Below are 14,720 nucleotides of genomic sequence, written 5' to 3' on the forward strand. Positions count from 1 at the left end.
GTTGGCTCCCTCCAGCCAGTGCCGTCATTCTTCCAGAGCCAGCTTTATGGCCAACAGTTCTCTGTTCCCGATGTCGTAATTCTGCTCTGCCGGGGACAACTTCCGGGAAAAGAAGGCACATGGGTGGAGCACTGGAGGCTCACCTCTCCTCTGGGATAGGATGGCCCCCAATCCTAGGGAAGAGGCGTCCACTTCCACTACGAAGGGCCGGGTTGGATCTGGGTGGATGAGAGTTGGGGCCGTGCAGAAGGCGGCTTTCAGCTTCTGGAACGTTGTGATAGCCTCAGATGTCCAGGTGAGTTTTTTTGGCTTCTGGAGCAGCAGGGACGTGAGGGGGGCTGTAAGCTTGCTATAACCGGAGATGAAACGGCAGTAAAAGTTTGTGAACCCCAGAAAACGCTGGAGATCCTTAATGGAGCATGGTTGTGGCCAGTGTTTGACGGCCTCCACCTTGGTGTGATCTATCTGGATGCCCTTAGGTGAGATAACGTACCCAAGAAACTGGATGGTGAATTGGTGGAACTCACATTTCTCCGGGCCGGGTCAGAACCTGTTTGACATGCTCCACGTGATCGGAGAGATTCGAAGAGTATATGAGTATGTCGTCAATGTAGACGATGACAAACTTGTGGAGCATGTCCCAGAAGACCTCATTCACAAAGTTCTGGAAGACTGATGGGGCGTTAGTGAGTCCGTATAGCATGACCCGGTATTCATAGTGCCCTGATGGTGTGATGAAGGCTGTTTTCCATTCATCTCCACTACGTATGCGGATTAAATTGTATGGACTGCGGAGGTCCAGCTTGGAGAAGATGTGAGCCCCCCGTAATTCTTCGAGGGCCAAGGGCATGCAAACTTTACAGTCTGAGAATTGAGGACTCGGTAGTCAATACATGGTCGAAGTCTTCCGTCCTTCTTTGCCACAAAAAAGAAGCTGGAAGCCGCCGGAGAGGTGGATGGCCAAATGAACCCCTGTTTTAAAGCCTCACTGATGTATTCGTGCATGGCCTGGTGCTCTGGGATCGAAAAAGGGTAGATTTTACCTTAGGGTAGTTTACTCCCTGGAAGAAGGTTTATAGCACAGTCCCATGGCCGGTGTGGTGGCAGTTTCGTGGCAGCCATTTTACAGAAGACGTCCCAATAAGCTTGGTACTGCTTTGGGAGATCGACTTGGATGGGTGATCTGGGACTTTCAATCGTGGTTGACCCCAGGATGGCCATTTCCGGAGGAGGCGCCGGGAGTGACCGCAGGCAGTGTTGTATGCAGTAGTCACTCCACCGAACAATGCTCCCTGAAAGCCATTGGATATCTGGTTGGTGTTTCAGGGGCATCCTAAGACAACATTGACTGCGGCCTCCTCCAGCACCAGCAGAGACAACTTCTCCTCATGGAAGCAGCCCATTTGTAGTGTCAACTCAGAAGTCCTCCACCGCACCAGTCTGTTGCCTAGCGGCTTTCCTTGAATGGTGGTTATTTGGTAATGGGTAGGATTTCTTTGGCGAGGTATGGTGGAGGTGAGTAGTAAGCAAGACGAGATGAAATTGCCAGATAACCCGGAATTGAAGAGAACTTTTACTGCGAAGGATCGAGAGGTGTGGATTAACACAGCATCATGGTAGCGGGGAGTTGTCATGACAGAATGGATAAGGGCTGTACTCACCACTGTGCGAGGACAACGGACTGGGCAGGTTTGAAGGAGATGGCCATTGTCTCCACAGTACAGGCACAACCGTTGGCCAATACGACATTGGCGCTCGTTGGTAGAAAGGTGGTATTGGTCAGTCTGCATTGGTTCTGGTGATGGGGAGTCATCGGAGGGTGGAGTAGCCAGAGAATTCCCTTCCTCGATGGAGACAGCGAAGAGATGTTGAGAAACGCGCTGGGCCTTTAACAGGAAGTTCTCCAGTCTAGTTGAGTCGTCATAGATAGCCATTTGCCTATGGAGCGTGGGATGTAAACCATGCCGGTAAGCCGAGAGGAGGGCCACCTCATTCCAGCCGCTAGAGGCCGCCAGCATGTGGAAATGGAGAGTGTACTCGTGGATGGAATGATCGACTTCCACAGCTCATCATGGATGGAGAGGGTGGAAGCGCTCGTGCTGAACACCACCTTAAAGTGTGGCATGAACGTGTCAAGGGAGTCCAGTATGGGGCTTTTGGATGTCCACAGCGACTCGGCCCAGCACCGCACGTTTCCAGATCTAGCATCTCAAAGTCACTGCATGAAAAGTGTGATTTTAATCAGTTAACAACACTGTAAATTGCCACAGAATTTCAGGTTAACGACTGTTCATGGGAATGTGCAGGCAGCACAGATAATTGTCAGGAACTGCCAAAAATTGACGTGGAATAGGCTTGGCAGTTGACCCCCCCATGTTCCTATCACCTTGGCCTGGGTTTATCTTTCATATGTAAATGACTACAGTGAGCTATACAAATGCAAACCAGGGTAGTGTGGGGAGGGGGGACTCACTGATTGAGAGTGGGCTTATTACAGATCAGTCTTATTTTAATTATAGACTTTTAAATTGTTGTTTGAATTTGTAATTGAGATTTGTCTTATACCGTGTCCTAAATACATGTGACGTGATGCTGCGACACGAGATATAATGTATCTTTTCCATGTTAATCAGTTTTTGTCCTGACCAGCCTAACTAGTTTTAGAAACTGTTTTTCTTTCTGCAACGTCGTGGCTGACAGCTCCACTTATACAGAGATCTCAATGAAAGTTCTGCACATTATTAATATTAATCATCAAACATGGATGAGGAGAAACTGATTATAGACGTTTAATAGCAGAAATATATAATAAATCCCTCAAGTTTTATAAGGAAAGCCATGAGAAGTGGAGGGGTGTATCTCTCTATGCATGTGCGCTCTTGTATGTACGTATGTGTGTGCGGACTGCGATCTCTTCGGCTGCAGTACGAGAAAGCACACAAACAGAGAAAAAATGCTATGATTGGCTGTGTTTTATGATTGATCGTGTTCAACCCTAACCCTAACACATTTAATGAAAGTCAAGTCAACTGAGCGTTATTGTCATTCTGCTACATGTAGGAACATACAGTGGAACAAAATGTTGTATCTCTAAGGCTCTAAGGACCAAATTACAGAACAGAATATACTTTTTATTGTATACAACTAACAAAGTATATAGCAAATGATTACATAAAGAGAAAAAAAAATAGTATAACATTTTAAGACAATAGTCTGATCCTCACAGCACTCCTAGACCTCAACCACTGTACATAGTGGCATGACTACAGTAACTTTTTCTGTAGTTTTGCTTAAATGCACAGTGGATGTATTTAACACCAGCAATGTGCTCAACAGGGAGAAATGATGCTGGGTATCAGATGTCTTTCCCCGCAAACTCCAAATTTCTATGGGTTTTCCATACAAATGACGGTCTGGATAGAGATGAGGCCAGGAGACTTGTGCAATGACATGTTTAAATTATTACCTTTTGACACAACATGTACTGTACAACAATAAAACTCTTAATAATAGCCAGCTGAGGTTCTGCTACAGGGTCAACGGTGGGTTACCCTTTTGCATGTCTTAGCAAAACAGTCAATCTCAATTATACAATTTTCAGGGCACATTTGAAAATGTACCAAACCAGGTACAAAAGGAAAAAGGAAAAGGAACCAAAACATAACAACAGAGATGTTACTCTTTCCTGGAATTCGCTTACCATTTTCATTTTTATCTCTCCTTTTTATATTTACCTCACTCTTTATATTTACTTCGCTCTTTACATTTACCTCGCTGTTTACAATGGCTAGCCAAGGAACTGAAGAGGAAGAGGAGACTGCACAATCCTAAAATCGCGGTAAGTCTAAATTCTTCTAACGACATAATTCATGCTTTCATTTGGCAGAAGCAGTGTAAGTTTTGTAACAAAGCATTTTTACTTGTATTTTGTAGGAGGCAGTCCATCCACTACACAACTCTGAGGCAAACTGTAGGCGCTATGACCTGGAGCAAGGGTACGGATAAAAGATATGGGCTAACATGCACTCTGTTGTTTCAGAAGCAAATAAACACGTTGTTTTCACTCCGTACTTTTTGCCTCCACAGATTAAGATCTTCATATAATGAGACGGTCACTTCATTTTAGTGGGACCGCTGTCCATTATCCTGGAATTGCGCGATGAAGGCCTGGATAAAAATGACGTTGTTGGTAAGTAATTTTCACTGTGTTGTTGTTGTTGTTATTTAGTTCATAGATTCAAGAAGCCTTATTGTCATTTCAACCACATTTATCTGTGTATTTATATTTGGTTGGTTGTTGTTTTTCATTTTTTTCTATTTGCCTGCAAGACATACTACGAGACCGTGCGTAGAAATTTCTGGTACAGCCAGCCAGAGCTAGCAAATGTGGCTGCAGCTAATAAGACCTCAGCCAGAGGAGGAAGAGGGTAAGACAGATTAGAAATAAATTCATTTTACTTATTTCTGTTGCATTAGTATAAACTGTAATGATGTACACGTTGCTTATTATATGTAACAATTGTGTTTACAGCAAATGGACTTCTGGAGGGGAATCACCCCTGACATGATGTCAGACGAAGAAGACGGTGCCCATTGATGGAGTCTCGGGGTGGATTGTGAGACCTACATCAATCCACAGCCAGGAGCTCAGCAATCTGTGTGCTAAGCTGCAGACGACACTAGAAGCCGGTCCAAAGTGTGCAGCACTGCATCACCGGCATCTGCGAACTGGGCTGCCGTCTAACAGAATGCCATTGCATACCTATGACCCCGAGGCAGCAAAAAGATATTTGATGCCAAACGTGATGCCATGACAATAATTTCCGGCTACTTTTTGTGTATTTATATTTCATATGTGTATTTAATAAAACTCTTTTTCATTTAATCAACATGTCTCTCCCAAATGTCTGTTTTCCTAATATTTACTATTAGCCTTTATGACACCTATATTGTTATAATATATCTTTAACAATTTTTATAGATTAATATAATATATATATATATATATATATATATATATATATATATATACACTATATTGCCAAAAGTATTTACTCACCTGCCTTGACTCGCATATGAACTTAAGTGACATCCCATTCCTAATCCATAGGGTTCAATATGACGTCGGTCCACCCTTTGCGCCTATAACAGTTTCAACTCTTCTGGGAAGGCTGTCCACAAGGTTTAGGAGTGTGTTTATGGGAATTTTTGACCATTCTTCCAGAAGCGCATTTGTGAGGTCACACACTGATGTTGGACGAGAAGGCCTGGCTCTCAGTCTCCGCTCTAATTCATCCCAAAGGTGTTCTATCGGGTTGAGGTCAGGACTCTGTGCAGGCCAGTCAAATTCATCCACACCAGACTCTGTCATCCATGTCTTTATGGACCTTGCTTTGTGCACTGGTGCACAGTCATGTTGGAAGAGGAAGGGGCCAGCTCCAAACTGTTCCCACAAAGTTGGGAGCATGGAATTGTCCAAAATGTCTTGGTATGCTGAAGCATTCAGAGTTCCTTTCACTGGAACTAAGGGGCCAAGCCCAGCTCCTGAAAAACAACCCCACACCATAATCCCCCTCCACCAAACTTTACACTTGGCACAATGCAGTCAGACAAGTACCGTTCTCCTGGCAACCGCCAAACCCAGACTCGTCCATCAGATTGCCAGATGGAGAAGCGCGATTTGTCACTCCAGAGAACGCGTCTCCGCTGCTCTAGAGTCCAGTGGCAGCATGCTTTACACCACTGCATCCGACGCTTTGCATTGCACTTGATGATGTATGGCTTGGATGCAGCTGCTCGGCCATGGAAACCCATTCCATGAAGCTCTCTGTGCACTGTTCTTGAGCTAATCTGAAGGCCACATGAAGTTTGGAGCTCTGTAGCGATTGACTCAGCATCCGCTGACCCCGCTCCGTCAGTTTACGTGGCCTACCACTTCGTGGCTGAGTTGCTGTCATTCCCAAACACTTCCACATTCTTATAATACAACTGACAGTTGACTGTGGAATATTTAGGAGCGAGGAAATTTCACGACTGGATTTGTTGCACAGGTGGCATCCTATCACAGTTCCACGCTGGAATTCACTGAGCTCCTGAGAGCGACCCATTCTTTCACAAATGTTTGTAAAAACAGTCTGCATGCCTAGGTGCTTGATTTTATACACCTGTGGCCATGGAAGTGATTGGAACACCTGATTCTGATTATTTGGATGGGTGAGCGAATACTTTTGGCAATATAGTGTATATATATATATATATATATATATATATATATATATATATATATATATATATATATATATATAAAACAAAAGGGAAAAGGGAGGGGTTTACTCAAAACGGTATTATAATTGCCCAGACTTCCCAGTAGTTGGGATTTGTGAGATGAAAATAAGTGGTACAAAATGTGTAGATCACATGACCATATCAACCAAACTGAATTCAATCAACTAAATGAATATATATATATATATATATATATATATATATATATATATATATATGAATTTTACCTAGGCTTGCAACTTATTTGGGATACTTGACAATAAAACTGTTTATGAAACATTTATCCATTCCTTTGTTGTTTAACAAAGAATCTATATTATTGTTTATGTGGTAACTGTTTATGTTGTATAAACTTTATGTAAATAGATGTTTATTTATCATATATAATCCACTCACCTCTCACTGTTTTTAAAACCAGATCCATTGGTTCGGAGGAACTTGCAGTCTCCCAAGCTCTGTCCCTATCTCAACACCTGCCCAGGAAGCTCCAAATCTATTTCCCAGCTCTGCTGGTGCAACACACTGGTGAGATACTATGCCTATGTGGCGCCAGTGCGGGGAGCAAGAAGAAGGACTCAAATGTAGATGTAGATGTAGGTAGTGTATTAGAAACCCAATTAGAATCAATTAGTTATCAATGAAAAACAACCTTAATTTGCCAACTACGCCACTTGGGCACCGCCCAAGAAAATAAACTGAGCCCAACAAGGCTTGCAAGGATTTGCTCATCACACAGGGTCAGAAGCAGTGGGTTCCCATATAAAAATATATATTTTATTTAAATTGAGGTTACAATGTTAAAAAGCAACACTATGTTCATTCATTCACACTACACACATAAACATCTAAGATTGCATCTCTTAAATGACACTTAAGACAAGGACTAGCTCTTGTTCACAAATAGGATAGACCAATTCACTTTCTGTAATTAATACACACCATCCGGTGCATCCACACAACTACCTCCCAAGAAGCACGACACCTGTGAAGGAAGCACTGCACCAAGAAAGAGCCTCAATATGTTTATTTATCGAGCACGTTAAATTTGAAGATCCTACTCAATCAGCGGGTCAGTTAGATAGCAAAGTATGCACTAAGGCAGAATGTCGGCTGGAAGGTGATGCACTCCCATGCGGAACACTTCTAAAAAACGCTCAGAACACTGGTGTAGAACACTTATGTAGAACACAGAAGGCAGAACATGGAGCACCCAGGTATGCATAACACTTAGCCTTTGCGCCCCCTTTAATAAAACAAATTAATAAAAGTTTTGTTGTTGCTAAAGGCAACAAATGCCTCTTTCATGCCCTCAGAAAAAGCTCTTTGTCTTTTGCCATCTGAGAGCCAGCCTCCTCTCCACCTTTGTTATGCCAGAACTCCTCTTCAATCATGTGTTCCATTTCTTTGGAATCCTGCAATACATTATGAGGGACCAAGGCCCACAGTTCACCTCTTGTGTTTGTTCCAGCTTCATGCATGAAGTGGGGGTGTCTATAAGCCTAACAGAGTATCACCCACAAGCAAATGGCTACACTGAGCAAATTAACCAGGAGATCAGTTGGTTCCATTGCACATTGTAGGAACTCAGAGTCTTCCTCTGAGAGGACACACTGCTGGGTGGTTCTGAAGTCTTCTCCAATTACCTATTACTACCAAATACTTACAAAAAACTTCACTAAAGCTATAAAAAATAAAATAAAGAAACTTCTTCAGGCTTGGATGAGAAGAAGCAACTGGCTTTATTGCAGAAAACAATAACACCAAAATTGGCACTTAAAATACACAGCTTCAGGCCTGATGCGGTCAAGTGCATCCCCCTGTACAAAAGTCCCCTTTATTTACACTGGCATCTTTACCCCTCCTATCGCTACCCCCCTTTCTTCAGCACCTGTCTATCTGTCTAACTGATGACCCTGTGGATACTAATTGCTGACCTTTAAGTTATGCCTAGTGCTGTTTAATCACAGCTCTGCCTTATTATTACAAGTGGCAGTATCTATAAGTGTTGCTAAAAAAATATTGGTAGTAACTAAAAAATGTACTAAAAACTAATAGTATTTTAGGAACTTATTTACTATTATTATACCCCATACACTGGTGTACTTGTATTGTGAGAATCACTGTGGTTACCTGACATTTAATTAATTAATTTAATTTCCCCCAATTCTCAAGCGAGGATGCTATCCTTGTTTTACTTACTTACTTAGTTTTACTTAATACTTTTAAGTTGTTTAAACTTAATTGCTCTGCTTATAGTTTAATTAAGCTTAATCCCGTACCTTATGCACAATCACATGTCTTAGTATTGGGCCCTAGTTTCACTGTATCTGTGCCTGACTGTCACTCACTATGGTATTTTGGAGTTTTTTCACTTTTTAGTTTTAGTTATTACCAGCCACTAGAATGGTTCTTTTTCCATTTTGATTTGACCTCGACTTGGCCACTGACCCATCTCACCTATAAACACAGACACCTTAGGAGTCTCCGCATCTCTCACAATCAACTTCCGTCTCTGAACCAGACCTGTCTTTACCACAATATTCTTACAGCTCACCTCCTGACCTTTTACCTAGGTAAGTTACCTTTCCAACTCAGGGCCTTATTCTCTCTGCTCTGTGCACTCTCAGTGATATACAAGTATAGTATATACAGTGGTACCTCTATGTTTGACCTTAATTTATTCCAAAAGTCTGGTCAAATACCAATTTGGTCGAAAACTGGTTTATTTTTCCCCATAGGAAATAATGTAAAATGAATTAATCTGTTTCAACTCGATGGTTGATCTCACACCTTTCCTCTTGGCAACACGGATGCCTGACTTACCCTTTTTCGGAGACATGGCTACTGAAATTATACCATAATAGATAGCGTGACACACAGATGATGCTTTCAGAACAGATGACCTGCATAAACTGCTTCATCTCTATTGTCTATGCCAGGGTACGCCACATGGAAAGCGTGTGTGGCATGGGCATTACTAGGCCATTTTTAGGGGGGCTTTAACATTCCTAAATTTCATATCAAATCAGTGGCTGACTTTGGCTCCTCCCTGTCTTTCAGCGCATTCTTCAACCCTCAGACCGCGGCGTCGCAGAGAGGGGGTTAGAGGACAAGTGTGTGTGCACGCGTGTGTGTGTGTGTGTGTGCATGTGAGATTAGGAAGGCTCGTATTTGGCTTGTTCAGTGCTCAACTTTTATACACATCTATACAATACAGTGGAATGCTGCAATACGTTTACCATCCTACCCTGTTAGTCAAACGTTTATTTAATTTAATTAAATTCATTTAATTATTTATTATTTTTTACTATTATACCCTCATTGGGGGCTAAGGCCCCTTAAATGAAAATTCGTTATTTGATATTCGTTGCAATCCTGTATGAAACAAGAACCAGCTTTCCTGTCAGCCGAGTCGTACACAATAAAAATTTTTGTACACCGAGGTCAAATTGACTCGAAAATTGAATTGAATACCGAAAATTCGAACACAGGGGTGGTCAGTGATTGAGGTACCACTGTAAGAATTTTTACTCCTAATTTTAATTTTACGTTTGGTGGTTTTGCTCCGCTAGTGGTCTCATATCTTATTGTTGTCATATCTGGGGACTGTTATGACTTTACTCTCTTCTATGATCAAGATTACCGTACGTTCTGTTCTTACCTTCCTGCCTTTTATCTATTTAGCGAGGACATACATGTAGACCTTGTTGACAGACTTTTCTAACCTGCTCTTTTTTTCCTCTTATTAGAAACATGGTCCATGGTCATGAGACATGGATGCAGATGGCCCTATGACTTCACTGGTCAAAGGTCCTTCTGTGACACCCTGAGCCTCTGTCTGACAAGCGGTCACCTTGTGAGGCTTGTGGCGACTGGACTTAACCGCCTCCTGGCTGATCTCTTGGATAGCCTTCCTGCAACTGCTGAGGCCTCCACTCAAACTGAGCCTGATACCAATGGTTTCCCTGAAATCATCGATCTCACTGGGTTCTTCTTCTCCTACTATTCCTCTTATCACTCTCCAACTCCTCCACCTTCCTCTGGCTATCTCTTCAACTTCTCCTGTTTCTCTAACTTCTCCATACATGGCTGATGACTAGGCCGATAATTGCTCATCTCTGTTTTTTCCTGTAACAAACCTACTGGTTTCCCTACATAGGCTTCCCTATTTTCTTTATATGCTATTCTAAACTATTAAACTAAGATTAACTTTTGCCGTAGCTGATAACTGATGATGAATTTAATATATATGTAAATTAAAATAAGTAAAGATTAAAGTTAAATTTACTCTGGATTATGGATTAAAATAATCTTAGATTTGATTTAGTTTAACTAAGTAAATTTAAGGATTGAACATAAACTTGATTTACTGATTAAAGTAGATTAGAGTAGATTTGATTTGATTTAATGATTAAGGTTGATTGAAAATGATTTATAGGTTGGAATTAGGTTTATGAAAGTGAGTACAATTTTCAGAAAAAATTCAACAACATTCTGTTGAATCAGCTATATGTGGTTGAAATCACAATAAATTCCACTTGAATTTCACTTTCTTTCATTAGGTCAAAATTTGTATCTGTGTGATGAGTTATAGGCTTCCTTTTGTTTTTGTTGTTCTCCATCTCTGTTTTGCTTCCTGCACTCTCATAGATTTCCAACACCTTCTCTACATTTTTTCCACTCTCCTCAGACTATTATTACATAATCAGAAGCACGCTAAGACATTTCTTTAATTAAAAAAAAAACTCTCAAATATTATGAAATTGTGTAATCTCCAGTCTGTCTGTGTAAAACAACACTTTTGTATAGTGTAGGCTATGATAAATCAATAGTAATACACTTGCAAATTCAGTACAGTACAGTTCAGTTCTAGTGGTGTGTGGTGACTTCCTCATTTCACAACACATTAGTGGGTTCCCTATTTACCAGCCATAATAAGCGACCTGTGTCATTACGCTTTGCACACACAAAGTGGAGGTTGGTGGATGCAGGGAGAACTAACATACTTCAGTGTTTAATCGACTAGAGATGTCTGAGCTAGTTTCTGATTATGTGAAATATGCTGAGAAGACAGGACAGCACATAGAGAGGGCAGTGGAAATCTGTGAGAGCGCAGATGCTGTTAAAGAAGAGACAAAGGCCATCAACAGAAAGAAAAGCATACAGACTGGACACACAGGTACGTGTGTTTTGAAGTAAATTTTGCATAGTGGTAATAAAACAAATCAAAACATTGATTGGTGAACTGATGAAAGTTGGAACAGGAGCAGGATTTGTTCAGCAGGCTATTAGCTGGCTAATTTACAGTAGGCCAATATGAGTCAAGAAAGATCATCATTAGTGAGTGGGTTTAATACCAGATCAATAACAGGGACTTGGTGGATGGCCCACATAATCTAATAATGAATCAACTAATTAATTAATTGAATTACTTAATTGATGTTATTTAGCAAATAAAAACATCTAACTGTTAATATGGTGAGGTTTTCTGTGAGGTGATGTCTTACCTATTAACTTCAAGAGAGTGTGAGAGAATGACCCTTTATTGCTGTTTTAACTGAAACAATAGCAGGAACTTAAGTGCAAGTAATAACATAAGAATAAACAACAGATTTATTTCCTGTTAATAGTTTCATGTTTTGTCTTTCAAACTTATCATATTGTTTGAAATAGAATTTTTTAAAAACCTCTAAAGTTTGTTTATTCCTAAAATTGCACCAATATGGCATCTCAATTTAAGAGTGTGCTATTGAAAATATTTTTGCAGCAGGTTATACATAGGGGAACATAAAACATCACAAATATAGACTGTTTTTGACCAAACACTATGAGATGGTGTAAACTGTCAATAAGCAAAGTTTGAAATAATAAAGAAAAAACAAAGAGCATATAGAAGTACATCTCCTATTAAAAAAGAAGAAGAAGATGGGAATGGGGAAGAAAAAGACAAAAACAAAACAAAGGGAGAAGTCAGAAATTGGAATACAATAAACAGGCAAACAAATCCGAAACAATAAACCAGTTTAAACCGTGGTCGATAAACAGGAAAGGTCATACTCATAAAGCCAATAGAAGCAGGCTCAAGCAGTGGTCAAAAAACAGGCAAGATCTTACACAAATATCCAAAACAACAATCATCAAATGCTCAGTATATTAGCTTGGAACAATACTCATGGTGAACTAGAGTGTACACGCTGCTTCAATGTCCGTACGGACACCAGGGAGTGAACCATGTGACCATGTCAAAACTCGGGGGAGGGCTCCCTCTGCTGCCCAGGTTCCTGATGTGATGTGACAGCAAAGCACAGCTATGCAATACTCACCAGCTCCTGTGATGTAGTGACTCAGTTTTCTTTCATTTAGATTATTGAAAGAGTAGATTGTAAATCTAAGCTTTAAGTCACTCTGGATAAAAGCATTTTCTAAATTAAAATTTTCTTAATGTAAATTTAAATCAACTACACCTCTGTTTCGATTGTGTAGAGAATATATGACTAAAATTAATGTTAATCTATGTCCATTTTCTCTAGCAGGAGGCCCTGCAGGGGGCAGATGTTACAAACTGACTGCAGTGTGTGTGCTGCTGCTGCTCTATGTTCCCCTGCTGTCTGCTGTCACAGTGCTGTGGATCAAATACAACAATCTGAATAGAGAAAAAGACCAGTTACAGACCAGTAACAACAACCTGAATATAGAAAGAGACCAGTTACAGACCAGTTTGAACAAACTGAAGAACGAGAAAAACCAGTTACAGTTTCAGAAAGACCAACTACTGTGGCATAGAGACCAGTTACAGTTGCAAAGGGACCAGTTAGTGTCTCAAAGAGACCAGTTACAGAATGAGACATCAAGACTGCAGAACGTGCTTCTGAAACTTGGTAGGTTTTTACTAATTAATGTGTATTTATGTAAAATATATGAGCATTTATTTGAAACTCTTTTTAATGAATAAAATTAGATCTTCTAAATCAAAACAACATGCGATTTTTTTACATGCTGATATAATTATCAATTGTTACTTAAAACAGTTTACATAGAAGCCTTTTTTAATTCTAAGAAAATTAATATTATTAAATTAATTTCTAAGTAACATGACTTGTAACATAGTACACCAGTTTCCGTCCCGAGCCCGAATACATGTGTTATAGGTTGATTGGCATCACTAAATTGTCCTTGCCCCCAACACACACACCCTCCACACACACCTTGTGCCCCAAGTGCCCTGGATAAGACTCCAACGTCTCCTGCATTGGACAAGTGAAACAGAAACTTGTTGGATGGATGGACTAACTATGAAATCAAATCTGAACTATTATGTTATCAAACAGCATTCATGTCATTTTCCAATATATAAAAATGTTTTATGCAAGGTTGGAGATTTTTCAGCGAGAATATTTACTACATTAATACTGCAAAGAGGACCTGGAATGACAGCAAACAGGACTGCATAACGAGAGGCGCTAATCTGGTGACCATAAACAGCAGAGAGGAACAGGTGAGAGAGAGAGAGAGAGAGAGAGAGAGAGAATAAATGAGTATATTTATTCATATTGTTTTGTTACAATTTCAGGAGTTCATCAGTACACATTTCAATGGTACTGAAGCTTGGATTGGTCTGACTGACAGAGTCACAGAGGGGGAATTTAAATGGGTGGATGATTCACCACTGACCACTGCGTAAGACATCAGTGAACTGAAATTTTCCCATGATGCAGTTTTTCTCTGTCTGAAGCTTCAGATGTAAAATAACAGACATTCTGACTCTCTCTGTGTTCTCAGGTTCTGGTGGAATGGAGAACCAAATGATTATGAACAAAATGAAGACTGTGCTATAACAAACTATAGACATGCCAAATATAACATCTCGACCTGGGCTGATTATCCCTGTCTCTATGCTGTAGCTGGGATTTGTGAGATGAAAATATTTAACTGAGCACCTGGGAGTCATTCTCTGAAACTGAAAAAAAAAGCTTGAAGCTTGAATGATTCTGTATAACAGCTTTACAACTTCTGTAAATTTAAAAATGAGGATTAAACTTAATTCTTTATTTAAATACATCCTGGTTTTGAATTTCCAAAGAGCTGGAATGACAAGCCATGCTCTGAAGAAGAGTGAGTCTATGAAAAGAAAAGTACTTTTATTTTAGAAAACTTGAATAAATGTCTTACAAATAAAACACTTCCTACTTCTACATTACTGTACCTGTGTGTTGGTCTCTATTATTATTTTTAATCAGTGGTCACATGATTATAACAACCACATTTCAGGAAGTTTAATTTTATCATGTTTAGCATAAACCAGAGTGTTTATTGTGTTTGATTTTTACCTTGAATGATAGAAGAGAAAAATAAAATTGAATGCAGATTTTGACTGAATAACAAGTCACTGAACTTCTGCAATTCCTGCTAGAAGAAAATGTGAAAGGCTGCACAAT

General features: G+C 40.2%; 1 protein-coding gene across 2 annotated transcripts; it reads left to right on the forward strand.

Annotated features, from left to right (window-relative positions):
* The first annotated feature begins 11,243 nt into the window (after positions 1–11,243).
* On the forward strand, positions 11,244–14,443 carry LOC131349228 (CD209 antigen-like protein C). 2 transcript variants are annotated; one of them, XM_058384748.1, is made up of 5 exons: positions 11,244–11,464; positions 12,816–13,163; positions 13,656–13,780; positions 13,856–13,962; positions 14,065–14,443. In XM_058384748.1, exons 1-5 carry the CDS (start codon positions 11,314–11,316, stop codon positions 14,216–14,218), a joined length of 885 nt encoding a protein of 294 aa, XP_058240731.1. In that variant the 5' UTR covers positions 11,244–11,313; the 3' UTR covers positions 14,219–14,443. The 2 variants fall into 2 exon arrangements, with proteins under 2 accessions (XP_058240731.1, XP_058240732.1); XM_058384749.1 differs by having other exon boundaries at positions 12,819–13,163; positions 14,065–14,442.
* The last annotated feature ends 277 nt before the right edge of the window (positions 14,444–14,720 follow it).

The sequence above is a fragment of the Hemibagrus wyckioides genome, linkage group LG29 (assembly GCF_019097595.1).
Source record: "Hemibagrus wyckioides isolate EC202008001 linkage group LG29, SWU_Hwy_1.0, whole genome shotgun sequence".
In the NCBI taxonomy this organism is placed as follows: domain Eukaryota; kingdom Metazoa; phylum Chordata; class Actinopteri; order Siluriformes; family Bagridae; genus Hemibagrus; species Hemibagrus wyckioides.